General features: G+C 50.6%; 2 protein-coding genes across 7 annotated transcripts in view; one reads left to right on the top strand and one right to left on the bottom strand.

Annotated features, from left to right (window-relative positions):
- Window positions 1-3,944: 3,944 nt before the first annotated feature.
- On the top strand, window positions 3,945-10,125 carry LOC102381686 (zinc finger protein 883-like). Of its 6 annotated transcripts, none has more exons than XM_025193454.1 (6): window positions 3,987-4,123; window positions 4,903-5,124; window positions 5,620-5,708; window positions 6,931-7,036; window positions 7,381-7,500; window positions 8,247-10,125. In XM_025193454.1, the coding sequence occupies exons 3-6, from the start codon at window positions 5,685-5,687 to the stop codon at window positions 9,677-9,679; spliced, it is 1,683 nt and encodes a 560-aa protein (XP_025049239.1). In that variant the 5' UTR covers window positions 3,987-4,123; window positions 4,903-5,124; window positions 5,620-5,684; the 3' UTR covers window positions 9,680-10,125. The 6 variants fall into 6 exon arrangements, with proteins under 6 accessions (XP_014381944.2, XP_025049236.1, XP_025049237.1 ...); XM_025193453.1 differs by having other exon boundaries at window positions 3,993-4,439; XM_014526458.2 differs by lacking the exon at window positions 4,903-5,124 and having other exon boundaries at window positions 3,945-4,123; window positions 7,387-7,500.
- A 3,278-nt stretch (window positions 10,126-13,403) lies between these two features.
- LOC106723050 (general transcription factor II-I repeat domain-containing protein 2B-like) overlaps window positions 13,404-26,159 on the bottom strand; it is a 13,247-nt gene continuing 491 nt past the window's right edge. Inside the window, exons 2-6 of the mRNA XM_014526451.2 lie at window positions 26,135-26,155; window positions 23,118-23,159; window positions 18,874-19,006; window positions 17,789-17,899; window positions 13,404-15,857 (exon numbers count right to left, since the gene is read on the bottom strand). Coding sequence (XP_014381937.2) covers window positions 14,026-15,857; window positions 17,789-17,899; window positions 18,874-19,006; window positions 23,118-23,159; window positions 26,135-26,155 — 2,139 coding nt within the window. The 3' untranslated portion in view covers window positions 13,404-14,025. The remainder of the gene's footprint in view (window positions 15,858-17,788; window positions 17,900-18,873; window positions 19,007-23,117; window positions 23,160-26,134; window positions 26,156-26,159) is intronic.

Here is a 26,159-nt window from a genome sequence, read left to right as displayed (position 1 = left end):
TGGCAGCTTGCACTTTACTGACAAAAGTCAGTGAACTGACCTGCTTTTGTATTTCTTTACCTCTTCACATAAGGCTTGTGTTGGGGTACTGTTCTACCCTTCATTCGTTGCAGTGCTCTGACCCTGGCTAGAAAGGTAGCATTCTTTTAAAATATCCCATCATTTTAGTATCAAAAGGTAAAGCTCAGTGGGAACTCAGCATAGCAGGCCGGTGATCAGAGATTGCTCATCTTTACAAAGTACCCCTAAGGACACACTGGATGCATCTACACTTGTACATTTACTATGGAGTAATTTAGGCTACTGCACAATAACTGAACATTACTGCACAGTACGGGTATGTGTCTACACATGCACAGCCATACAGCGCAGGAACTATGGTGACTTATGCCGATTTGGGTGTAAATTTTATATCGGCATCATGCAGGTATAAAATTTACACCGGATTAGTTACTGAGCAGTAATACACATGTAGACATCTTTCTACACAGTAACACTGTGTGGACTTAGTCCCCAGTTAGTCCACACACAGCATGACTGCACTTTAATGGCTGCATGTGTAGATGCTGGCCTAAAAACCACTTACTGTGCAGTAACTTACTGTGCAGTAGGTTACTGTGTAGTAAATGCACATGTAGACGCATCTACTGAGCTGTTCCTTTCACTCAGTAGCCTACACAGTGCCCAAGGACCAAATGCATTCCCAGGCTGTGGGTCTGTCTATATGCTGTTGCTGAGGCCTTGCCCCTGGCCCACTCTCTAGCCTAACCCAAACCTACCAGCCATCTACATTAGCCAACTTCCCCTTCCCTCCAGCTGGTCCTGCATAGCACCCCAGCTTGTTTTCCCCCTCTGTCCCTCTGGCAGCTCTCCTGAGCTTCAGGGCCAAGCTCCGCTCCTCCCCACACCCTTTGGCATGTATTCACCATCACAGGGACTGAGCAAGATGGAAATTAACAAAATTCACCAGTGAATGTTCTGCCTTTGCCGCCCCCCGCCAGCCTTCCTGTTTCTGTTGCCTGTAATTAGAGCTGGCACAGAAGAAGAGACAGAACAAGGAGCAATGGTCTCAAGTTGCAGCAAGGAAAGTTTAGGTGAGATATTAGGAAGAATTTTCTCACTAGGAGGGTAGTAAAACACAAACTAAAGAGTCATGGTTCGGCCTGTATTGACTATGGACAGAGCAAAAACCCACTCGGAGCAGGTTAATCAGAGAGGTGGTGGAAGCTCCCTCCTTGGATGTTTTCAAAACCCAGCTAGACAAATCTTTGGCAGGGATGATCTAGTTGGGGCTGGTCCTGCTTTGAGCAGGGGGTTGGACGAGATGACCTCCTGAGGTCCCTTCTGACCATTGGCGACACGTAGGGGGGGCACACAGGTGCATGTGCATGTGCATCTCCTGAGATTGGCCATGCACCCCTTGGAAACCCAGCCACAAAACCAGAAGTGCCAGTGGACACCCCGCCCAATTGGCGATCAGTGGCGGGGAAGCCCTGTCGGCGATCTGGTGCCCCCCAGACTTGGGAGGCACCAGTCGCCGATACCAACCATGAATGACTCGTGCCTCCTGAGGCTGGAGGGGGTCACGGCAACTGCCCGCAGGCGGTGGTGGCAGGGTGAGCAGGTTCCACCTGCAGGCAGCCCTGCCTATGTCAGCAGCAGGGCAGGAAGGGTAGGGGGGTGGAGAGGTGACTTCCCGCAAATGCTGGTGGCAGCGTTGGCAGTGGCCAATCGCAGGGGGGCCACGTGCACCTGCGTGCACCCCCTATGCGTTGCCCATGCTTCCAACCCTAACTTCCTATGTTTCTGTGATTCCAAGAACACTCAGCCCCGAAAAACTGTGTATCCGAGTCGCCTCACGTTCAATTTTAGGAGGTAAAAGGGGGAATTGGGAATTGAAGCCGGATCTGTCTCCACTTATGGGTGAGTATTTTGGGCCCTGGAGGAAGAAAGAAGTTAAAAAAAAAAAGTGCTTTACTGGATGAGACAGTGCGTTAGTTCGATCCAGCTCCTCACCGTCTGTATAGATCAAGTGCTTCAGCGGGACTTTTTGGTGCTTTTATCTAAGAGCTGCTCCATCAGTTGTTAAAGCACCAAAAAAGCCCCACTAAAGCACCTGGATCTATATAGATGTTGGGTGAGCCAAGCTCAACTAACGCAATGCCTCTTCTGGGCATGTGCTGGGCTCGGTGGGGGTGTGTGCTGAGTTTAAAGCACCTTTTTTTTTTAATGTTTGTAAGCAGCAGAAGCAGGCTCCCAACTCCAGCCAGATGTCAGAAGCCAAATTCTCTTTGACAGGTTGGCCCTAACCCAGCACAGGGAGCACCCAGCTTAGGACATTCATCTGCAGCTTGGAGATGCCCTTGGATTTCTCTCTGCACTCAGATACCCAAAGATCCACAGCAACACAGAGTCCTGCCTTGCTCTCTGTGTCTGCTCAGAGGATGATGTCAGATGCTACCAGACGCGGACAGGGCCACGGGACACAGCGCCACCTGTGACAGCCAAACTAGGCTCTTGCCCCTTTCTCTCACTGGGAATGAAACCCTTAGCTTGGAGGTGAATGGGACCAATAGGAGAAGAACACAGATCCCACCCCAGGCCTTTCCTTTCCCCTTATTCTTGTTTTCTCACCTCTTCTTGTTATCTAGTCACATCTCTGGACCCCTGCTCCTGGTCCTGCCCCTCATCATCTTCCATCCATCCTCTCCCTGATTGTCTCTGTCATTCACAGTCACATACAGTATCTCATTCCTCCCTCTTTTCAGTTCTCCTTCATCCCCAAGTCACCTTATTTTGAACTCTCTGCTTCTTTCCCCGGCAGGAGGCGAAACAGCGGTCCCAATGACCGCCAACTCATGGTGGAGGTGATATCTTTTATGAAATACCTGGATACCTGACCCAAGAATATTAGGAAGTTTCTCACCACTGTGAGATGCGATCACTGGAGTCATCATCAGTGTCTAACCCTCAGTGACTCAAAGCCTTTGTAGGTGGGCCAACACCTACATGATTCACAAGATAACCCCCAAACTTGCAAGTAGGCATCCCTAATATCAAAACAATCGAGACCTGTTGTGGGCTTTCTGAGTTCTTTGCAACAAAAGAATTGCTCTAGTGTTTTTTTGTAGCTGAGACATGAGTGAAAGCTAAGAGCCTCTTTTCTTCACTACAGTAGAGTCTCCCTTACTTACCTTTGGCTTCCCCCCCATTTTCTCCCCCTCCCTTCTCTTTTGTACCTTTTGTTTTCCTAATATCCACCTATTTACATTCTTACTGACATCCTGTCCCACTTTTATCTTCTTTCATTCCTTGGAGTCTCAAAACAGCAGGCTTCCTATGCCTGAAGAAGGGTGATTGCACCCAAAAGCTTGCAAAAAACTTTTTTCAACTCCTCAGCTGGTCTAATAAAAGATATCACATCTACCCAAAGAACCTGGCCTGCCTCTGTCCTTAGACCAACACGGCTACAACAAAAACCCACCTAAGAGCTGGCATTTTCCAAGCAGTGTCGCAAGTCTAAAAAGTTGGAGAATCACTGTTGTAAGCTCTCAGAGGCATAGCAAGATTCATCATTATATCATGCTTCTGCTTAATCCTTGGTGCTTAAAGTCCCAGGCCCTGGAGTCCCGTGGTTATGGGGAAATCTGTTTGGAGTTGTTAAAAAAAATAGCCTTCTCTGTTGCGGAAGGAAGAGAAATGTCTGCTGAAAGGCTCCCAGAGCAGAGAAGAGAACTGCTCTGGTTACTGTTTTTTTTAAGGCTCTTGTGATTTTTGAGCCATTCTTGTGATTTTCCTGTGGCCTAACTCGTGACCACTGAAGGCTTGCTGCTGGCAGGCTGCAGTAACATCAGTCACCCCCAGCTCCCTGCTGCCATGCACGTGATAGAGGGAGGGAGAAGATGCTCCCTCCCTCTGCCTCTCTCATTCCTTCCATCATGAGGTGAGCAGGGGAGCACAGCAGGCAGAGGCTGCAGCTGCAAGGCCTCTGGGCAGCCCCAGGTCCCTTGCTGCCCTCTCCCAGCCAGACCTGGAGAAGCTGGTATGAACCAGGATCTCTGCTCTTTCTTCGGAGCAGCTCGTGGCAAGATGTTTCGCCATCCTAGCTGGTGTTGCAGCTCGGGTTGGTATTGAAGGACACAGGAAGGGGCTGGATCAGCTGAGAGGTTCTGGCTGGATGCTGGGAGGAGGGGAGGCAGGAAAGGGGTTGAATAAAGAACCAAGGGACCAGAGACTGAGCATCTCCTGGCAGTGACGGAGGGGGCACAGGAGGCAATATTGCCTGCCCTACAATCCAGGAGCCCAGGCTGAGCAGCTGCTTCACCCCCGGCACAGGCTGCACCGAGAAGAGACCTTTATTAGAGGGGGGACTTCCTCTGGCGGCTGCAATCAGCCCCCAGGGTAGCCCGGGACACCAGCTCCTGACCCGGAGACTCCAGGTAATGGAGAGAGACCTGGGGGAAGTGCTGGGGCAGGCAGGGCAGGGGTCTGCACACACCGCCCCTCTGCACCCATCTCTGCTTCCCGGGACACACACACTCTCTCTCACTCTTTAGAGCAGTACACACTCACACACTCTCACTCCCAAAAGTAGTACTTTCTCTCTCTCTTTCTCTCTCCCAGAAGCAGTACACACACACACACACACACACACTCTCAGTCTTACTCCCAGGAGCAGTACACATACACACACACACACACACACACACACACACACAGTCTTACTCCCAGGAGCAGTACACACACACACACACACATGCACACTCTGTCTCACTCCCTGGAGCAGTATACACACGCACGCATGCACGCACACTTATTCTTACTCCCCAGAGCATATATATACACACACACTCACTCCCAAGAGCAGCGCACACACACTCTCTCTCTCTCTCTGACTCCCAGGAGCAGTAGTGCTGTTAGGAGCTGATCCAGCTGCAGGAAGACTAATGCTAGGAGAGGGACAGTGACACTATGTCCCAGACCAAGGGAGAGAAGACAGAAAGAGAGAGCCAGGCTGGACGGGGCAGCAGGAGCAGGCAGTGGGGAGGGAGTTGACCAGCTCCAGCCTGGTCCAGGCCCCTTCCCTGCAGCCACTCTGGGCAGAGTCACTGTCCTGTGACCAAGGTAAGGAGTAGAGAGGAAAAGCAGGTCCCTGCCCCTGTTTGTGTTGCTGAGGGGATGGGCAGTCCTTGGGGACAGTGTCTGGGGAACCCACAGGGCAGCTCCTTGGATCCTGTTGATTTCTAGTGCTTGGGCGAGTGTTGCGGGGAGGGTTTGCAGATGTCTGTGAGTTCAGGTCGTGGTAGGAAGGGCTGGGGCCATGCTGCAATAAAGTGACCAAGCGTTTTTCTAGCCAGGCAGAGTCTAGCAGATCTGTCTGCAGAGGAGAGCAAGCTGTGGAAATCAATTCTTGCAATGGATGCCGTTGTCTTTTGCTTGACAGCTCGACGAGCGCTGGTAGCTATTGATGTCCAAGCTTCTTGCCAGCTCTGCATTTTCCATTGACATCAGAGGAATCACAGCTCTTCCTCTGGAGCGGGATCTCAAAGGGCAGCGGGAAAATAGCTTGGAGCCCATTTTCAGCCCCCTGTTCCCTGTCATCCCTCTCTCTCTTGACAGGCAACAGAATAACAGCTGTGTTCGAGCCCAGATCATCCCATCCTTGTGGCAGACGGGGAAGGGAAATGGCTGCAGCAGGTTCAGCTCAGGTGAGCGATGGGCAGGGGTTATCCTGGAGGGGCAGGAAGCGCACAGGGCTAGGCATGGGACAGTGAGGTTAGAAGCTGCGGGAATGCTTGTATTAAGCAGGGCCTGGTTTACCTGGTCAGCCCTATGGGTGGATGGGCAGGGGAGTACCCTGCAGCGCGCAATGTCACCCAATAGTCTGATTCAGCTCTTTCTGATTCAGCCTGTCTCAGCATGCAAATATTTCTCCCTTCAATCCAGGCTCTAACCTACCAAGGGAGCTCAGTTAGTGTTGTTACCTCCATTGCACATTGGGGCATGCCCTAAGCACTAGACAACACCCTGTCCAATGATAGCCTGGTCAAATGGCATGCTGAACATAGCACAGTCTGCCCTTACATGGCTATAAACAAGCAGCGGACACACATTTATTGCCCTACACCAGTATAATTCAGCAGAATCTGGTGTAGAGACACCACAGGAAAAATCAGGGTTAAAACTACAGGTATGTAAACTACTAAGGTGCAAGGTAGGGACAATATACTGTAATAGTTCCTACTACAGACATTTTGCCAGAAGAGCTAGTTGTCTGCCAACTTCTGACACTGGTGTGACTTACATCTGTGTACCAAAGGTGGTGTGATGCCTGTGAAGTGTTTTCTACAGCTGCTATTTCATAATCTAGTAGCAGCCTTCAACCCCCTGAAGGGTGGCTCCAAAGGAGTGGGACTGTTCTCAGTGGTGGCAGATGACAGAACAAGGAGCAATGGTCTCCAGCTGCAGTAAGGGAAGTTTAGGTTAGATATTAGGAAGAATTTTCTCACTTGGAGGGTAGTAAAACACTGGAACAGGTTACCTAGAGAGGTTGTGGACGCTCCATTCTTGGAGGTTTTTAAGACCCGGCTAGACAAAGCCTTGGCTGGGATGCTCTAGTTGGGGATGAGCCTGCTTTGAGCAGGGGCTTGAACTAGATGACCTCCTTCCAACCCTAATTTCTATGATTCTATGATCTGACCATTCTGGTGTTGCAAGAGTAGCGGCAAGAGCAGAGCACATCCTGGGGCAACATCATCAAATAAGGCAGGGGGATGGGGAATGTGAATCTAACTGGGGGGCAGTGGGAGCTGTAAGGACGTTGTGCATCAGGGAATAGAGAAGAGACACCAGTATGGGTCCCTTGGGCCTGAGTTGGTGGGACTGAGGCTGGTGCAGCAGGTGTTGAGCAGGGAATATTTGTTGTTACAGGGTCCAGTGACCTTCAGGGAGGTGGCCCTGTATTTCACTGATCCCAGTCAGAGAGCTCTCTACAGGGAAGCCATGCAGGAGAACCATGAGAGCGGCTCCCTTCCGGGTAAGGACCTGCTTGCCATTGCTCATGACAAACTGCTCCGCCTCTGACAGGCTCAGGGAATGGCTGCAGCTCAGGGATGCTAAGAGGGACCAGAGATTTCTGGACTGAACCAGAGCCCACGTGAGAGACAGTCCTCTCCTCCCACAGGATAAGATTGGAGAGATGTGGAAACGGATTAGTCCTATTCCTGCCTCCATGCTCAGGGCTTCTCAAGGGGCAGAGAGGAATTTCCCAAGGGTCCCCAAGAGTGTTTCCCATCCACTCAGGCAGCTGGACCCTATTTCCCCAGCCATTCATGTAACCCGGACCTAGGATGCTGTAACCTCACTTCTGTTCTGTCTCAGGAACAGGCTCTCCGGTTCCCCAGCCAGAGGCAGTCTCCCAGCTGAAATTAGAAGAAAACCCATGGGTCCAGGACCTCCAGGGCTGTGAGGTGAGGGAGATCCCCAGCAGTGCCTGCACAGGTGAGGCATTGGTTAGACTGGCACAGAACCCACCACCCAGTGCAGGAACTGGCTGGGGCCACTACGAATGCCACGTCTGCACTCCCGGTTCTGCCTCGTCTCCTCCCCCGGGCTAGGATTGTCCCAGCAGGTGTCCTAGACTCCCAGCAGAGGTTGCTCATGGCTCAGGCTATGGTCACCTTACGGTCAATATAATGGTAGGGGCATGGGGAAAAAAAATCCATATTCACTGGAAAGTTGCCAAGTGCACGTATTAGATGCTTACTATGACCAAGCAGCCCTCAATGGGGGAGCACGGCCTCCTGGGAGCTTTGAGGGGAAGGCTCATGCCCCTTATCCTCCCCAGAGGCCAATGTCCCTGGCTGAACTGCTGCTCCCAGGACCTCCTCATTGAGCAGTCAAGTGCTTCATGAGCATCAGGGAGCTTTTTCCAATTCATTGTCTCTGTGACAAAACTGTAACCTGACTTGCAGCTTCTTCACTGGTGCCTGGCAAGGACTCCCCCACCCCAGTCACCTGCCTTCACCTGAGGGTGGGGAATGGAGGCAGAATCGGTCCTTTCCCCATCTCACCTGTCCAGAAAGGACTCTGAGGAAGGAGTCCCTGCTCCCAGCTGTTTCCAATGGTGACTTGGTTCATGGCACTAGATTGCAATGCCCCCCAGCCAGGTTTCATTCCTTGCCCTGCCATGACCCCCTCCTTCTGCAAGGCAAGGGGTGACTCCTGTCCTCTCTCTGTCCCAGCAGATGAGGGGACAGTGAGCAAGAATGAAGATGAGGGCCCTGAGCATGCAGAGCCAGACAAGCTGTTGTCGGGAAGCTCCAAAGGGGACATTTCCCAGTGCCTTGAGGAGGATCAGGCTCGCGAGAGTCCTCGGGGGGAAAACCAGGCCTGCCTAAGGGAGTCTTTCTTGACGTCTCGCACTGAGGCCCTAACCCACAAGAGCCTGCGCCCCCGGGAGAGGCCCAGCCCCTGCCAGGACTGTGGGAAGAGTTTCCAGCAGCGGGTCAACCTCTTGGCCCACCAGCGCAGCCACACGGGCAAGAGGGCTCACCCATGCCCAGATTGCGGGCGGCGCTTTGGGGCCTTCTCCAATCTCCTGCGGCACCAACGGGCACACGTGGGCGAGAAGCCCTACCAGTGCCCTGACTGCGGGAAGGGCTTTGGGCACAGCTCAGCCCTGGTGACCCACCGGCGCATCCACACAGGGGAGAAGCCCTACCGCTGCCCCGACTGCGGCAAGCGCTTCAACGTGGTCTCCAATCTGGTCCGCCACCAGCGGAGCCACACAGGGGAGAAGCCCTACACGTGCCCCGACTGTGGGCGGCGCTGCAGCCAGCGTTCCCACCTTGTCACCCACCGGCGGCTGCACACAGGCGAGCGCCCCTATGCCTGCCGGGACTGCGGCAAGAGCTTCAATGTCAGTTCCGACCTCATCAAGCACCGGCGCACCCACACTGGGGAGCGCCCCTATGCATGTGGGGACTGCGGCCGGCGCTTTAGCGGCAGCTCCAACCTCATCACTCACCAGCGCCTGCACACGGGCGAGCGCCCCTATGTGTGCCCCGACTGTGGCAAGGGCTTCACCATCAGCTCCAAGCTCATTGCCCACCAGCGCACGCACACTGGAGAGCGCCCCTACGCATGCACAGACTGCGGCCGGGGCTTCAGCGACCGGCCCCACCTGGTGCGGCACCAGAGCACCGCCCGCCGGGAGAAGCGCTACACATGCTCAGACTGCGGGAAGGGCTTCACCACCAGCTCCTACCTGCTCACCCACCAGCGCAGTCACACGGGTGAGACGCCCTTCATTTGTGGGGACTGTGGGAAGAGCTTCGCTGTGGTCTCTAACCTGGTGCGGCACCGGCGAGTCCACACGGGGGAGAAACCCTTCCGGTGCGGGGAATGTGGGCGGCAGTACAGCCAGCGGGCTCACCTTACCACCCACCAGCGCGTCCATACCGGCGAGCGCCCCTACGTCTGCCTGGACTGCGGGAAGGGCTTCAATGTCAACTCCTCCCTCACTAAGCACCGGCGTGTCCACACCGGAGAGAAGCCTTATGTCTGCCCAGACTGTGGCAAGCGCTTCAGCCAGAGCTCCAATGTCATCACCCACCGCCGCCTGCACCATGGGGAGGACACCCAGCATGCCCTGGACCAGACCCGGCAGCAGGAGTGAGGCCCAGGCAGAGCCAGGAGAAGAATGAATCCTGTTCCAGAGGTTTGCATCTGTTCAGGATGGCGCAGGAACAAGGGAAAGGATTTCACTTGGCCAGCGCTAGTTTTGGTGCCAAAGTCTAGAATTCTTGACTCTGCAGGGAGCTGGTCAGCTGCAGATGCATCTGTTTAGGCTCCCCTGCCTCCTGGTAATCAGAGAGAGAGAGAGCGAGAGAGAGAGATTGCCCTCACTGCCACCACCGCCACCAGTGCTTCCATCCCCCTGGAGTTACGACTGCCCATTCCTCATGGCGCCCACCTTATCCCTCCCCTCCTGCTGGGGGAACAAAGAGCTCCATGCTCCTCCCCTCCAGACATGTTTCTGCAATCACTTTTGCTCCCCAACTTCTTGCCACGTCTGGGTCACTTCCCATCACGTTAATAAAACTCCTGCCCCCCACAGGCAACTTTTGCTTGCTTGCAAACCGCCGGCAGCCTTGGACTGGGGTTGTGCACAGATGAGAGCAAGGGGCCCTTGCAGCAGGCCTAAGGGCCAAGTCAGATGTGTTCAGGGGATGAAGAGTATGGGGTGGCATTTTGGGGAGGCAGGAGGGGCCTAATGAAAGAGGCAGGAAGGAGCACAAGACAGGAGCCTTCAGTGGTGCAAACGACCTGAGTTGTATAGGAGGGATTGTGGCTGCCTTAAAAGCCCTTGCTCTCCCCATCTGTACTTCTCAGGTTCCCCTTTTTAATGACAAGAAAACTGAGGTACAGAGGGGTGAAGTGACTTGCCCAAGATCACCCAGCCAGGCAGTGGCAGAGTCAGGACTAGAGCAAAGTTCTCCTGAGCCCCCAATCCAGGGTGCTTCCTGCTGGATTTTCCTGCCTTGCCTTACAGGTTCTGTGTTACTGCTTCCCACCCCAACACACCTGGGCTGGATCCTTCCTGGTTTTAACCCTTGGGGGAATACTGTAGTTCCTGTGAACAAGCATTTGAAAGTTTTAACTGAACTCTTTTTGCTGGTGGGATCAACCCCTCTTCTTCCCATTCCCTCCTGAGCAATCGACCTTGCTAACACAGATGTTCACAGAAGCTGCTTCCTGACTCATCTGTGATGCCTATTTGAGGAAACCAAGTTTTTGACCCTCTGGTGTGATTATTCATGCCAGAAGCCATGACCCACTTACCCTGCTGGGGGTCAGAGAGGCCACATGATTGTTCCCAGTGCATCAGTGCTTCAAAGCAGTGCCAGGGTGTGTGCATCATCTGAAGAGTTAAATATGTGGAATCAGAGATTCACTGAGCCCTTGGGAATCGAGCATGGTCTTAATGGAGCCAGAAGGGGTGGGTAGGGGAGGAAGGGCCATGTGCTGCTTGCAGGTGATTGGAAAGATTGGAGGCTGAGGGAGAGGACGACTCGGAGCTTTCCTTGGGCTGTTTAGCACGTGGGTTGGACCATGCCACAGTAGCATAGGGGCGTGATGTGAAGGCCCTGTGCCTCTTATAAAAAGATGCCTCCCCTCCAGTTTTCCTGCCTCCACTGGGTCACACAGCAAAGAACTGGGAAGTACTTGTAGGTCCCTGAGCTCCCCGTTCCCTTTGCCATTCAGGCTGCCTAAGTGTAAGTGCCAGGCATGTTGCTAAAGAGGGACCTGCCAGCCACATTGTAAAACAGGACCACATCCATCTCATAGTTCAGGAAGACAGCCCCAGACTGGGTCTCTCACCCACGGGGAGGTTGTGGCGATAGGGAAGGCTTCATATCCATCTCAGTTAATGTTTCACCAACCAGTGTCTATTTTTGTGGGGTTGCTCATTCCCCAGAACAGATTACCTACAAATAAAGAGACCAATCATCCCAAATCATTGGGTCCTATTCTGGTGTCCCTGGAGATCCTGAAACAAGAGTTTTATCCTGATTTGGACAAAGCGCTCTCCTTGCCTAAATGCCCCCTGCTGAGACCCTGCACTGCTTTGCACACCTTAAAAAGCTCTGGTAGTGTTAATTTGCTATACCAGATGCAGCATGGCTATGTTTACATGACACTGCACCTTGGCTAATTCGCCTTTCCTACAGCTCTGCACTAGGGTGCTGAAACTGGGAGAAGTTAGACTACCAGAGGCCTGCAGTAAGTCTGGGATCCGTGCAACTGGATTTTGGTTCTCCATAGTTGCTTGCTTTACCTATGTAAACCCATCCTGTCTCCTACCTCCTCCGTGTAGCACTGCCTGCCTGAGAATCCATCACCCAGGCTGATGCCTGAATTACCAAACTGTTTGGACTGGCTAGGCAGATCCTCCCTCTGGTGCTTTTCCAGTTGACAGACTTGGGCTACTCATAACAAAGTTATGTTAGCTCAAGCTAGAAACAGAGTTATTGAATGAAGTGGATCAGCTATGCTGCTTCATTGGAAAATTACACATTGCCCCTTGTCCCACACACCCTTAACAGAGTGGGACAAGTACAGATTTGATTCTCCTGCTTTCCCCGCTCAACCAGACCTGCTCCCCCATGATCATGGGGGACAGGTCTGGCTGAGCAGGAAACCCCGACTTCCCTGCTTATCAAGAGATAGAGGGATGCCCCAGGGAATCTCAGGGTAAGTGGGGAAAGCGGGCAGTTGTTCCAGGGACTTGAGAGGCCCAAAGGCCCCCGCGCACCTGCCTGGGGTGGCTGGAGAACAGGAGCTAATAGAGCTAACCGCAGTGCTAATAGAGGTCTGCTCCAATAAAGTTGCAATCTATTACTGCCTTTTGTTGTGCCACTGACTTTCCTTTGTCGTGGCACTTCAGGGTAGTGACATTGATTTGTTTACAATTTGTACCACCATAAAAAATGTATGTGGTGGAACAAATGAGACATCCGGCAGTGTCTGTTTCCACCCGCAGAGCAAGAAAAAAACCCACCCACCTCCAAGTGGTGTGGCTTTGTCAAACTTCCTCCTTTGTGACCAGAGCAGAGCAAATATTGCCGAGGTAAGAGATTCAGGGCTGGGGCATCCCTCTGAATTGCAGAACATGCAGCCCTGCCAGGGGTGTCTGAGGCTCTCTCTCCCTCCCCACACACAGTCTTCTACCCAGGCTGTGTGAGGAGCTGGGGCTCTGGGGAACTGACCGGCATCCAGGTCCTCCAAGGACAGCACTTTAGGAGAGCACAAATTCTAGGATCTGCAGGATGCTCGGCCCCGATTTCCAGTTGCTGCTGTAGGTGCAGTAACATATAGGCTGGCCAACGAAGCCAGTATCCAGGTTAAACTATAGCTTGTCAGTATAGTGATCTCACCTGTAGGTGGGTGGGGATCTTTTCACTCTTTAGCCAACAGAGCTACACCAGAAAAAGTTTGTGGCATAGATCTGACATGACAGGCTTGATCTCATCTTCATGGACACGTTCCCTGAAATGCTGCAGACTGTCTCCTGCCTGGACTGACCCTTCCTAACATCCCCAGGAGCCTCTCCATCTCTGCAGCCCTCACACGGTCCCCTCCAACCCCCTTTGTCCCTTTCCTCTTTGAAGTCCTAGTTCTTCCCCACCCAGCTATGTCCACACCCAGTTCTACATACCATTGGACTCTGGCCCGCTTCTTCGGTGGGCAGCTTGGGATCACAGCATTCAATCCTACTCCCTCCCTACTGCCTCCCAACTGTTTTCTGTCATGTAATCGCAAGTACCAGGACCACGCTTTCTTCCTAGACCTCTCACACCAACATCATTGGTAGCAGCATCAATTCTGGAGTCTCATGATCAGGCTCCTGCTGTGGGATGTTTTTATTATAATTTTCATGAAACCTTGTGGAGGGAATAAAAACGAACAAAAGATGAACAGCTAGAAGAGAAACAGTGATGGGCTATGGATAGATTCCCAAATACCTACTGTAAGCCCTGACCACCAGCCCCTCAGATGCCTTAAGGACAGGAGGGAGCCTGTGATACCAAACTTTCATGCACAACATGAAGGTCACTAACATGCCGAGAGGGTCCACTGGCTTGGAAACAACCAGCTGGAGATTCTGCTCTTTGATTTTAATTGTCATCCTGCCACCGGCTGGGGAAATAACATGCCATGGCCCCTGTCGGGATTCTGTGCCAGGGTGGGGTGGGTCTGTAAGAAAGGAGCTGTCCCTCTTCTGATCCACTGCAAGGATTAACATTTCTAGTCACATCTTACCTGCAGACCGCATCTCTATTTCTCTCTCTTTTTTTTTTCTGAGTGGATGAAATGGAAATAATTAGTTTTTAATAAAAAAATTGTATCTTTTGTTTTAATACAAAGATGAGGCATAAGTAAAACACCTACAAATATAAAAGAAATAGACACATATAAGACTACAGGTAAAATATTACAAAACAGTAAATTAACAGCTTTTCAATGTGAAAACTGTGGGTGATCCATCTTCTGTACAAGAATATCAATGTCAACTGACTCCTCAGTTAAGGCCAGTCGAAGCAAGTGACCAAGGGATTCATCTGTAAGTGAACATCGGTACTGGGATTTTATCAGCTTCATTGTAGACAAGGCATTTTCACATAGGTATGTACTGCCAAAAATCGATACGATCTTTAAACCAAGGTCCCTTAAATGGGGGAAACGATTCTTTGCCACGAGTTTAAAGAAGTCCTGCCCTATTTCTTGCCTGCTACCTAGGAAAGGGTCGGCCTGTAGATCACACAGCTCAAGTTGTATGTTGGAAGACTGATTTTCAACTGGGGCTCTAAGTGGGTTGTTGAAAAGGATTAGTTCATTTTTTAGTAACTCAAATTCAATAAAGCGATTGTCAAATTCCTTCACCATCGCGTCTACATTGGATGAGAATTCTGAAAAGCTTATGCAGTCGAAATTTTCCATTTCTTTTACCAATTCCTTGCAAGATGGGAAATGTGTAAGATCACCCTTTTCAATAGCAGCCTTAAACAGCTTAAGTTTACTACGAAACCCATTCACACATCCAAAAAGGTCTGATATTGTATGATTTTTACACTGCAATTTTAGATTCAATTCATTTAAGTGGGTAGTCATATCTGTCAAGAAGGCTAACTCAGACAGAAACTCAGGAGACAAAAGTCTCTCTTCAAGCTCTGTGGTGTCAGCTTTCACTTGCTCTCTTAGGAACACTGGAATTTCTTTTCTGAGAGCGAAAAACATTACAAGAACCTTACCAGCACTCAGCCAACGAATTTCTGAATGAAGAGGCAAATCTCCATACACAGACTGCATTTCTTCCAAAAATGAGCAGAATTTCCTTTGTAACAAAGACCTATTTCCACCACGAATGAGATTGGTAACCTTCATGACCACTTTCATAGCTTCAACTTGTTTCACCCATTTCTCACACAAAGATTCTTGGTGAATTATATAGTGAATCATGGGACACACAACACCAGACTTTTTCAGAAGACCTGATAATCCAGCTTTGGAACCAACCATAGCCCTAGCACCATTTGTGACAATACAGGTACATTTGTTAAAACCTCCGTGTTCAGTCACGGTTTTCTGAAGAGCTTCAAATATATCTACTCCCTTGGTGGTGTCGTGCAAAGAAACCAGAGACAGCAGCTCCTCTTTTGCTGAGAAATCTTCCTCCACAGTTCTGATAAATATGAGAAGCTGACTCATATCAGTTTGGTCAGTGCTCTCATCTAATAATAATGAAAAATAGCGACACTTTTTCACGTTGAGCAGTATCTTTTCACATATTTGATTGCTCATATCTTCAATTCTCCTGGCCATTGTCCGATGAGACAGTGAAACTGTTTCAAAGTTTTTCACCATCTTCTCATTACCGAATGCCTTGGCCATTTCAATTGAGCATTCTTTCACAAGAGCCCCATCACTGTATGGTTTCTTTGCTTTGGCTAACAGCAAAGCCACTGCATATGAAGCTGCAACACTTGATAACTTTTCCTTTTTAACTGCAGGAACGAGTACAACTGGTTCTCTAAATTTATTTTTCAGGTCTGTTACCACAGCTAATCTCAAATCCCCGCTGTACTCTTTATATTTTTCTTCATGTAAAGTTTGATAGTGTCGCCGGAGGTTAAATTCCTTCTGAACAGACAGCACTCGTAAGCAAACTAAGCACTGAGGTTTTCCGTTGTGCTCAGTAAACATATAATCCACTTCCCAACGTTCTTGAAATCTTCTGTTTTCCTCATCAATTTTCCTTTTTTTTGACATGTTCTTTCCCATCATCACTGTCCCTTGAAAGAAAAACAACAAAATCTCAAAACAGGTTTTTTGGGGCACCTCACTACCGTGGTACATACTTTGAAGTGAACTGTAGCATTGTCAGAGACAGCATGGGGACATGGGCAAACCCAACCATGCTATTCTGCTTCCTAGAAAAGCTTCCTCTTACTCACAAGTTCCTCACAAGTTCACTTATTTTGTTGGAGATCAGTACTCATCACTGTTCCCCAAAGACATGCTGATATGATTTCATGGTAATAGAATCCCCATGATATGAAAAAAAAAAATCAATTTTTTTTCTATTTACTATTTAATTTATTTTTTATATATAGAAACTAGTTGCAGCCATTGCCATTTGGATAGGGACTGCCATTTGGAGAGCTGTGGCTTAAAGAAAAGAAATGGCCCACCAAAATGTTCAGATTTAAAAAAAATCCAGGAGCTGAATCCTTCTCCCCACAATAAATCCCTCCCTAGAGAAGAGTGGAGGACCCTAATTCACATCCCACCCAACACTCAGTGGAGTGGGATCTACAGTCAGTTTTCAGCCAGGCTGGGAGGGAATCAATGTGTGACTTGTACCAAAAAATGACACTGCTGGGGATAAATCTGAACTGAGCCAGAACTGGGAGAGTTCAGAGGTCCTCATTGGAAATCCCACCTATCTACTATGCCAGGGGTAGGCAACGTTTTTCGGCCAGAGTGCCAAAACCCACCACAATGCCTACCTTGGAAGGTGCTGGAGTGCCGGCATGCCAGAAAAACAAAATGAAGGCAGGGGGTACATGGCAGGATGCCCTGCTTGTGTCCCTTGCCCCCCAGCCCTGCTGCCCCTTGCCTTCCACCAAAGCCCCTGCCCCCAGCCCTGCTGCCCCTTGCCCCCTGTCCAGCTGCCCTGTGCTTCCTGCCCAAAGCCCCTGCCCTGCTCATGATCCTTGCCTGCCACCCAAAGCCCTTGCCCCCCACCCCTGCTGTCCCTTTCCCCCCACTCAAAGTCCTTGCCCCCCAGACTGGGCTCTGTGGCTGTCAGCAGCTACCAAGAACCTGAGACAGCTGCAAACATTTGCTGCCTCTCCGCCCCGCCCCAGCTCCAGCCCTAGGCTCCGGGGAGACAGCACACACCGGCAATGCTCACTGTAGTGCTGCCGTCGCCGCTTCTGCAAAGCAGTACTGGAACCCAGTGTGGCAGGGCACAGCGGGGGGTGCAGAAAGCTGCCTGCTCCCAGCTGCCCTGGCCACACTAGCCCTGCAGGCGGGGCAGCAGCGAGGGGCACAACCCTGCACTGCTGCCCACGCTGCTCCCATGCACATAGGGGAAGTGTGGCAGGGCAGCGGGGAGCTCGGAGCAGGCAGCTTTCTGCACCCCCCGCTGTGCCCTGCCACACTGGGTTCCAGTACTGCTTTGCAGAAGCGGCAAGGGCAGCACAGCGGCAAGCCCCGCCAGTATGTGCTGCCTCCCTGGAGCCCAGGGCTGCGGCTGGGACTGGAAGGCAGCTGGGGCCTGCTGCAGCTGGGAGGCTACAAACAGCTGCTGCCCTCCCGCCCCCGGCCTCAGCCCCAGCTGTCTCCTGGCCCCAGGCTACAGGAAGGCAGCAGGTGCTGGCACTGCGCCTGCTGGGGCCCAGGAGGCAGCAACTGTCTGTAGCCTCCTGGCTGCAGCCGGCCCTGGCTCTGGGTAGCTGCTGATAGCCACGGAGCCCGGGCTGCTCCCAGCAGGACTTGCAGCCTCCCAGCTGCCTGCTAGAAGCAGCCTGGGCTCCCGGCTGGTAGCAGCTACCCAGAGCTGGGGCCAGCTGCAGCTGGGAGGCTCCAAATAGCTGCTGCCTCCCTGGCCCCAATGCATGCCGAGGAAAATGACCTTGCGTGCCATGCTCGGCCCACATGCTGGGGGTTGCCGACCCCTGTACTATGCATACAAGGGTACATCTGACTGTCCCCTCACCTGTGATGTCATTTGAGAACTCCATTCCCTCAGAGCACTGGAGAGCTGGGACCCAGGGGTCTTGGCTGTATTCTGGCTGGGAGGTCATACTGGGTATATAAATCAAATTCCCTGTGGAGAGGAAAGACAACAGGCATGGGCAGGAGGAATCACACATGCAGTCACATTCCTAACAAAGGGTGTCCTGAGAGTCAAATTAAACCCCTTGTCTGTACTGATGGCAGTAGGAGGGTGGTGGGGATGGGGAAAGGGAGGTGGAATCTAAATATGGGGATGGAAAATCTTGGAGAAGTGATTTATGAGTGCATGTTTGTGAGTGTGCACCTGCTGGAGGATTTTGGAATTTGCAGCTGACAAGCCAGGATGTTAATCCTACGGGCAGGTCTGTCTCCAAACCTCCAGGGGCATCCCCATGGATAGGGCAGGGCCCAGACAGGGAAGCGAACAGGGAGTCTGTGGCTATGACTCCACTGCTTGCCTGGCATTCTGCAAAGAGCCACTCTTGAGCAGGCCCTGTCATCACTGCTGACCATGCCAGAAAGAGAGAGAGGTCTTGAGAACAGCGGCTGAGCTTCACCACCTCATTTGTGGAGTGGGCCCTTGAAGAGTGAGGCTGGGCAGGTGGAGCATATTGGAGGAGGCAGTCCCTAGTGGCCCTGACATATTCCCTACCCACACAAGCTTCAATTCCAAGTTTGGGGCAGGTGGAGCAGGAGCCCATTTTTCCATGGCAGCCTAGAGAGCAGCATGGGAGCCTGTGTGGGAGTCTCATGGGCCAGAAACAGCTAATGGAAAACACAACAGACAGGGGGAGGTCACCTCTTCAGCACCTCCCAATCCAAGTCTCAGCATTCTCCGGGGATGCAGTGCTGCACCGTGGTGATGTGACAGGATACAGCAAGGAGAATGGGATTCTCCCAGATCAAGGACAGGGGAGGAAAAGGCGAAACCTTCCTATATCTTAAGGAGGGACGGGATTATGGGCTTCCTAAACCTTGGGACTAGGGCAAGACCCTGAGCAGAAGCCAGCTTCAACACTCTAGTGACACCAGAGATTCTCAAAACTCAGGGCAAGGCATTCTTACACAATGAGTTCACCATGTCATAGTTCTCTTGCATGACATCCCAGTAGAAGGCCCTCTGAGCAGGGTCCAGCAGATCCCATTCTTCCTGGGTGAAATAAATGGCCACCTCCTCGAAGGTCACCAACCCATCAAGCTATAATTGCAAAGACAAAAGTCAAAAGCATTAGAAGAATTTAAACTGATGCCGTCATCAGGTGCCTGGGCCTGCCACCAGCCCTGACACTGCAGCTTGAAGAAGCACAACCCACCCTATTCATCTCAACAAAAGTGCTGATTCTAGAGTCTAATGACAGTGACTAAAGCATCAACATTGCTAACTATTTCAATGTTGATTAAAGCAGGGGAGGAAGGAAACATATTATAAAGTTCTGCTCCATCTACTGTGAGCATTACATCAACTGGACATCACATTATGCGATGCGGGAAGGACCCTGCTGATTGCCCCCCAACTTAGCAGTCTCCAGAAGCTCACTCCTATAAAGTGAGGTTAACTCATGGCCCATGGGCCCCTGCCTGTGTGCCACTCCCCTTACTGCTCTGGCTGCTGCTGCCTGGTCTCAGTGCTCCCCACTAGATTCCAGTTCCTGCCTCTGCCCCTGGGGGCGGAGAGGTCCATGGGGTTAGCAGGGAAGCCAGTATGGCCCCTCGCTGCTCAGAGGTCAGACAACCCTGACTTAAAGTGATCAACATGGATAATCACAGGCATAACTGGCACTTCTGGCGCCCTGGGAAGAGGTGCTAAAGAGGAAGGAGTAGTGGAGTGAGCACCTGAGAGCACCCCCAGGGCTCCCTGCCTGTCCCTCTACCATACACCTATCCCCTGCCTGTCTGTTGCCACCCTGCCCTCCAAACTTCAGAGTGACACAGCACCACCTCCCCGTTTCCCTTGCCACTCTCTCTCAGCTGGGAGGGCAAGTAAAAGTCCCACCCCAGCCAAGCCTAGCTCCAAACCAGCTAATGGCTGGGAAAGAGCACTGTTTTGGTTCATCAGAAAATGCTGCTGAGCCCCACACGGCCAAGTGCAGCAGGGTGGGAGGAGGGACAGAGTCTGGAAACACTACATCTCCCAAGTGCCCCAGAACCAGCACAGCTGATGGGAAGAGGGAAGAGAGGAGATGTGTGTATAACACCTAACATAGAGGGAGGAAGGAGAGAGGAAAGCCTTGCAAAAATAATGAAAAATGTTTGAAGGTAATTGTGTTAGAAAAAAAAATACATTACTTATGGGAGCTATATGTTCAGGTGTAGAACACAAAAGGAAGGGGAAGCAGTGAAAGAGTTTGTCACAGACCCAAAACTAGGAAGTCAGTACTGTGAATATGGAACACTCACAGGCTCTTTCATTAAAGACCCAACAGTCAGGGATGTTATCATAAAAAAGAACAATAAGTGATTAAGAGAGGGACCTGACGCTGGAAAGTGCAATACAGGTTTCCCTCGATTTATGCGGGTGCCATATATGTGAATTCGCTCTTATGCGATCACCCTTTTTCTACCCCAAATTCCTTATATGTGAGGTAAATTCACTCTTATGCGATCAGGGCTCATTTCTCCCCACTCACCCCAGACCCTGTGCTGCGCCATACTGCAGTGCAGGCAGGTGGTGTCAGCTGCTCCTAGGTCTGCTGCAGCAGCTGGGATGAGCGGGGAGAAGCAGGGCCCCGGGAGGTTTGGGGCACGGTGCAGCCCAGCAGCTACAGGCACGGCTGCTCCTGCGGCTACTGCAGCAGGGACTGGGGTGAACAAGAAGCAGAGGCCCCGGGCTACAGCAGGAACTGTGAGTGGGTGCAGGGCGCGGGACGGCGGAGGCACAGCTTTTGCTGCTACACGCCCCCTGGGAGGGCTGCAGGCTGGGGGGCTGTGCTGGGCTCTCGGATCTGCGCGTAGGACAACAACAGGCTGCAGCTGCAGGCCACAGCTGGCAGTGCCACAGGCTCTTCCTGAGGCTCAGCAGGCATGTTGGGAGGGCTAGGGTGAATTTTGGGGTGGCAGCAGCCCCCCTCCCAGTGCTGCCGCCACCACCGCCCATCTGGAGCTCCGGGAAGAGCATGTGCTGCTGGCCCCAGCCTTGCTTGAAGGAATGAGGTGCTGGCGCTGAGAGGGGGGCTGCTGCCACCCCAAAATTCACCGTAGCCCCCCCCCAACCTGCCCGCTGAGCACCAGGGAGAGCCCGGTAGTGCTGCCAGCCACACTCTGCAGCAACAGCCTGCTGTTGTCCCACACGCAGATCCAGGGGCCCATGCCCACCCCCCCGGGAAGAGCCCAGCACAGCCCCCAAGCCTGCAGCTCTCTCAGGGGGCACGTAACAGCAACAGCTGCACCCCCATCTTGTGCCCTGCACCCTGCACCCATTCACAGTTCCTGCCACTTTGCTTCCTACTGCAGCCCCGGGAGCTGCCAATGGGCTGTGCCACAACCCTCCCCCTTCGCTAGTCCCAGCCTTCCTCCCTCCCTCCCAGCTAGGGGAATGTATCCCTATTTGTTACATTATAAAGAGGATCGCTTTATGCAAATTCAATTTACGTGCCATTCTCTGGAAATGCACGTACCGCATAAATCAAGGGAAACCTGTACGTGCACGTCATACTGCAGAACGAGCAGAAACACAAGTGAAAAGTCTAGAGGAAGGCAAACAAGAAATGACCGAGTGCCATCACTAAACCAGCTGACAAAAAGGCCAAAAAAAATTAAGCTTGGTAAGTACAATACCATGGGAAGCCAAAAACAAAATGTCAGTGATATGGCAACCAGCATGAGTATAGAAAGTATCCAGAATTCAGGCAAAAACGCAGATGTTGTAATAAACCAAGCCATTAATCTAGTGTGCAGGGACAGTAGAAACATGTATGTGGTAAGTGCAAAGGGACTCAAGGAGGTAGAGCTGTTCCCAAATGTAATTCAAGAAGAACTGAAAGGGTAAAAAAACTTGGCTTATTAAAATGCAGACAAATAGCACTTATGTATCTCAAGATAGGTCGTGGAGTCAAACATCAAGACAGTCTTTAAGCTAAGCTCCCTTAAATGAGGCAAGTGATTCTCTGCCACGAGTTTAAAGAAGCCGTGCAAGCATCATTTCAGTTAGGAGCGTGAATCCTGGCATTTAAGATACAAGGGAAAACAACAGAACAAGAATTTGTTTTGATACACAGAGGAAATCAACCAATTCGGGACTTGTACACAAGGTACTTGGTTTCACTGAGGGGACATATTCAATATACAGGTTGAAAGATGGCACTGAACCATATTTAAAGGCCCTAATACCAACGTGTGAAGATGTATTCACAGGGAATGGGTACCTTCCAATACCATACAAAATATGGTTAAGAGAAGATGCAGAACCAGCGGTACATGTCACATGAGAAGTCTGTAAAAAAAAACCAAAAAAAAAAAAAAAAGACTAAAATAAGAGCTAAAAATAAGGCAGCAAAGTGTATCCTTAGGAAACTAGAAGAGCCTGTGTCCATTCCCTGGTAATTGGAGGAAAAATGGGGAGGGACTACAGCTGTCAGAGTTGAACACAAACTTTTTTTTTTTTTTTTTTTTTAAGAGAGGGAGAGAGAAAGAGAGAGAGAGAACACTTTCACTCACCCACAAGAAAAAAAGTACTGTCAGAGATGGCAGGAGCAGATGACAGAACAAGGAGCAACAGTCTCAAGCTGCGGCAAGGAAAGTTTAGGTTAAATGTTAGAAAAAACTCTCTCGCTAGGAGGATACTAAAGCACTGGAACAAGTTACCCAGAGAGCTTGTGGGCTCTCCATCCTTGGAGGTTAAGACCTGGCTTGACCAAGCCTCGGGTGGGATGATCTAGTTAGGGATGGTCCTGCTTTGAGCGAGGAGTTAAGACTAGATGACCTCCTGCGGTCTCTTCCAACCCTCATTTTCTGTGATTCTTCAGCAAATCAGATGCATCACCAGAACTTTGGCACATTATTTTGAACACAGAACTCCAAGACCTGCACTTCCAAGACACCATTTGGAAGACACTGCTTCCTAAAACTGCCTTTTGGAATATATTAAGCTCCAGAAACATTTCACCATACAACGAACCAGATGCTAGAGGGTCTGAAAGGCTATACTGATTATACAATCTAGGGCAGCAGGGCCACTGAGCATCAAGAACACCTAAGAAAAGTACTGGATATTGCAAGAACTAACAACCTTACCTTGAATAAAGACAAATGCCAGGTTCAAACAAAATACATTAAATATCTGGGCAAGCAAAGGATCTCAAAGGGAATCTTACCTGATAACTTAAAGGTTCAAATGATACTGAACGTGCCGAAACCTGAAGATAAAAAAAGGCATTCAAAGTTTGCTAGGAACGCTGAATTATGTCAACAACTTTATACCTAACTATACAGTATGCACAACTTACCTAAAGCATCTTCTCCACAAGGGCACAGATAGCGCCTGGATGCCAAACATGAAAGTGAATTTAATAATCTAAAATATATCAGCTCCAGTGCTACAATTCTTTGACCCACTAAAAGACATCAAAGTGTCCACTGATGTTTCAAATATGGATTGGGATTAGTACTATCATAGCGTCATGGGACTGATGGTTTGCCAGTTTGATATGCATCTAGGGTTACGATAGGCAGAAAAATTATATGCACAAATTGGGGGGGGAAGGAGGGGAAGATCCTTGGCCTGGCTTTTATGGATGTACAAGGATGTACAATGCCTTATTGCTGCAGAAACAGATCACAAACCACTGACTGAAATACTGAAAAAAATGACTCAAAAGTGCATCACCAGGGATACAGTGACTACTTCTGAAATTACAGAAGTATGATATGACCTTGGAGTTCCTACCTGGACATCACTTAGTTACAGGCACACTTTCATGAGTATAACCTCTATCAAACAGTCCACAACTACATGATCTGGAACATACTATGACCACACATTATGAACATGATTCAAACATCATACAATGTATCTGCAGGTATTTGGGATGACCTGGTGATGAAAAAGGATAAAGGTGAAACAGTGCAAGCGGTGATACAAGCCATAAGAGGAGGAGATTAAAAAAAAGAATCACCCATATCCCACTTACGCATTCTCAACACAAAAATGAATTTTCAGTGATCTCAGGAGTACCCACAAGTGCTACACAGGCAGTAATTCCTGCAGTAATGAGAAGGAAAATTTTGGAATGAATTCGGACATCTGGGAATGACTAAATCAAAAAGCAGAGCCAGAGATGTCTACTGGACACAGGTGAATAATGATACTGAAGATATGGTGAAGAATACATCAGAAGTATAGAGATATTGAGCAAGAATGAATAATACCTCATATGCAACTTGCTAGTCCACTGGACAAAGTGGGAATTGACATGTTTGGTTTGGGAAGACATGACAATTATACTGGGCTACCATACTAATTTTCTGGAAGTACAGACAAATGAAGATACCACCACAACAACAGTTGTCCAGCATACTAAATCTATATATTGCACACTATGGAATTCCAAAAACTGCAATTACTGTCAATGAACTGCAGTCCAAGAATAGGGAATTTCTAGACTTTGCTCAAATGTATAACTTTCGACACAAGACATCCAGTCCCAAATATCCTGAAAGTAACAGCAGGCAGAATGTAGAGCATACACTATGAAAATCTGTTTTTTAAAAAAAAGCAAAGATTGAAGGAGAAAACCCATACTTGGCTCTACTCAACTACAGACCTACTGTTGCAATGTGGAAAGTCACCTGCGGAGCTTCTCTACAACAGGTGTATGAAAGCACGACTACCTGACATGGGAGCAAAAGGAAAAGTAACAAAGGAGCCTGCAGAAAAGACTGGGAAAGTACAGTGAGATGCAGAATTACAACAAAGGGGCAAGGCCACTTCCACAGGTAAAAAACAAAGATTCTGTTCAAATTTGGCAAGATGGACATTGCTGGTTACAGCTACATTAATCAAAAAGGAGTCACCTCACCCATATTCCATGATCACAGACGAAGGATGAATCTTAAGAAAGAACTGCAGATATCTGCTCAAAACACCTGACGATCAGGACGATGCCAGTGAAACATAAACAGAGACACCAGCTGAAAATAATTAACAAGTTGACCCAGAATGTGACCAGGAGACTGAACGTTCAAATTCAGGTAAGGATGGATGTAGATAAAAGGGGTCCGTGATGCAGTACAACCGGAAAGATGCTGAAAAGGATCAGAATTGCCAAGACATGTTGGTTCAAATCTGCAATAGTTTTTATCTTATAAAATTCCAGACTGAAGCAATAATTATAAAAAGAGGATGATGTGATATAGAGTAAGTCCTCTCGGTGTCCAGGAAGTGTTGCACCCACCAGACAGCTTGAGAACATCCTGGTGCCCTCCCCAAACCACTGCAAGGGAGGTAGCAACATTGTTACCTCCTTACTGAAAACAGTTCTTCACCTGCCTGACATACATCATAAAGAGTTGTCTGCACACCACAAACCTCATCCAGGTACCGCACTCGTTACACTTACTGCTGGTTATATGCAGCAAGGTCAATTATACCAAGATCAGGAAGAGACAGACACGCAGCTGTCACGGGATAGCTCAGACGGCTGTTAGACATGTGTCAAGGCCAGGCAGTAGGAAAGCAGGCACTATTTGCAGAGAGCAAACAGCGTCCCAGAACAGATGACCACAGGCGACACTAACTCAGTGCCAGCCACCTTAATGGCTCCAGTAAGTCGCATATCCACCCCCTCCCTTGAGCACCACTGCAGTCCCCTTCCCCTGCCCAATCTGCTGCTCCTGCTTTCCGCTCCCTGCCCGATCCACTGCTCTGCTTTCTGCTCCTTCGCCTGTGCTCCCTGCCCAATCCACTGCTCTGCTGTCCTCTCCCTGCCCTACGTGGAGCGGTGCAGTGCGGTGCGGTGCTGCCCCGGTCGCCACCCCAGAAGTTGCCCCGGGCACTCGCCACAGGCTGCCCCGGCCCCTTGGCTGACGCAGTTCACGCGTCTGCAGCTTCGCCCGTGACATTTTGGGCGACGTTTCTCCCCTGGGCCTTGCCGAGTTCCCCCCGCGTTGGGGGCTGGGCTGGGCTGGGCTGCCCACCATGGTTTCACCTGGTCCAACGCGCCCGCGCCGGTGTGTGTCTGCCCTGGTCCTGCTCCCACTGCGTCCCCTGGCGCCAACCTGTGCCCACACCAGGCTGCCGCCCCGAGAATGCCACACGACAGCTGCCCGCGCCCTCCCCACGCCTCCCTGCCCCGCAGGCCTGGAGCAGCCCGAGCGGGGTCCTGGCACCTACCAGCAGCTCCCCGCTCCTCCTCTGC

Source organism: Alligator sinensis, unplaced genomic scaffold (assembly GCF_000455745.1).
Source record: "Alligator sinensis unplaced genomic scaffold, ASM45574v1 scaffold1307_1, whole genome shotgun sequence".
NCBI lineage: Eukaryota > Metazoa > Chordata > Crocodylia > Alligatoridae > Alligator > Alligator sinensis.
The sequence above is the reverse complement of the archived record's forward strand: the minus strand, read 5'-3'. Positions and strand labels throughout refer to the sequence as shown.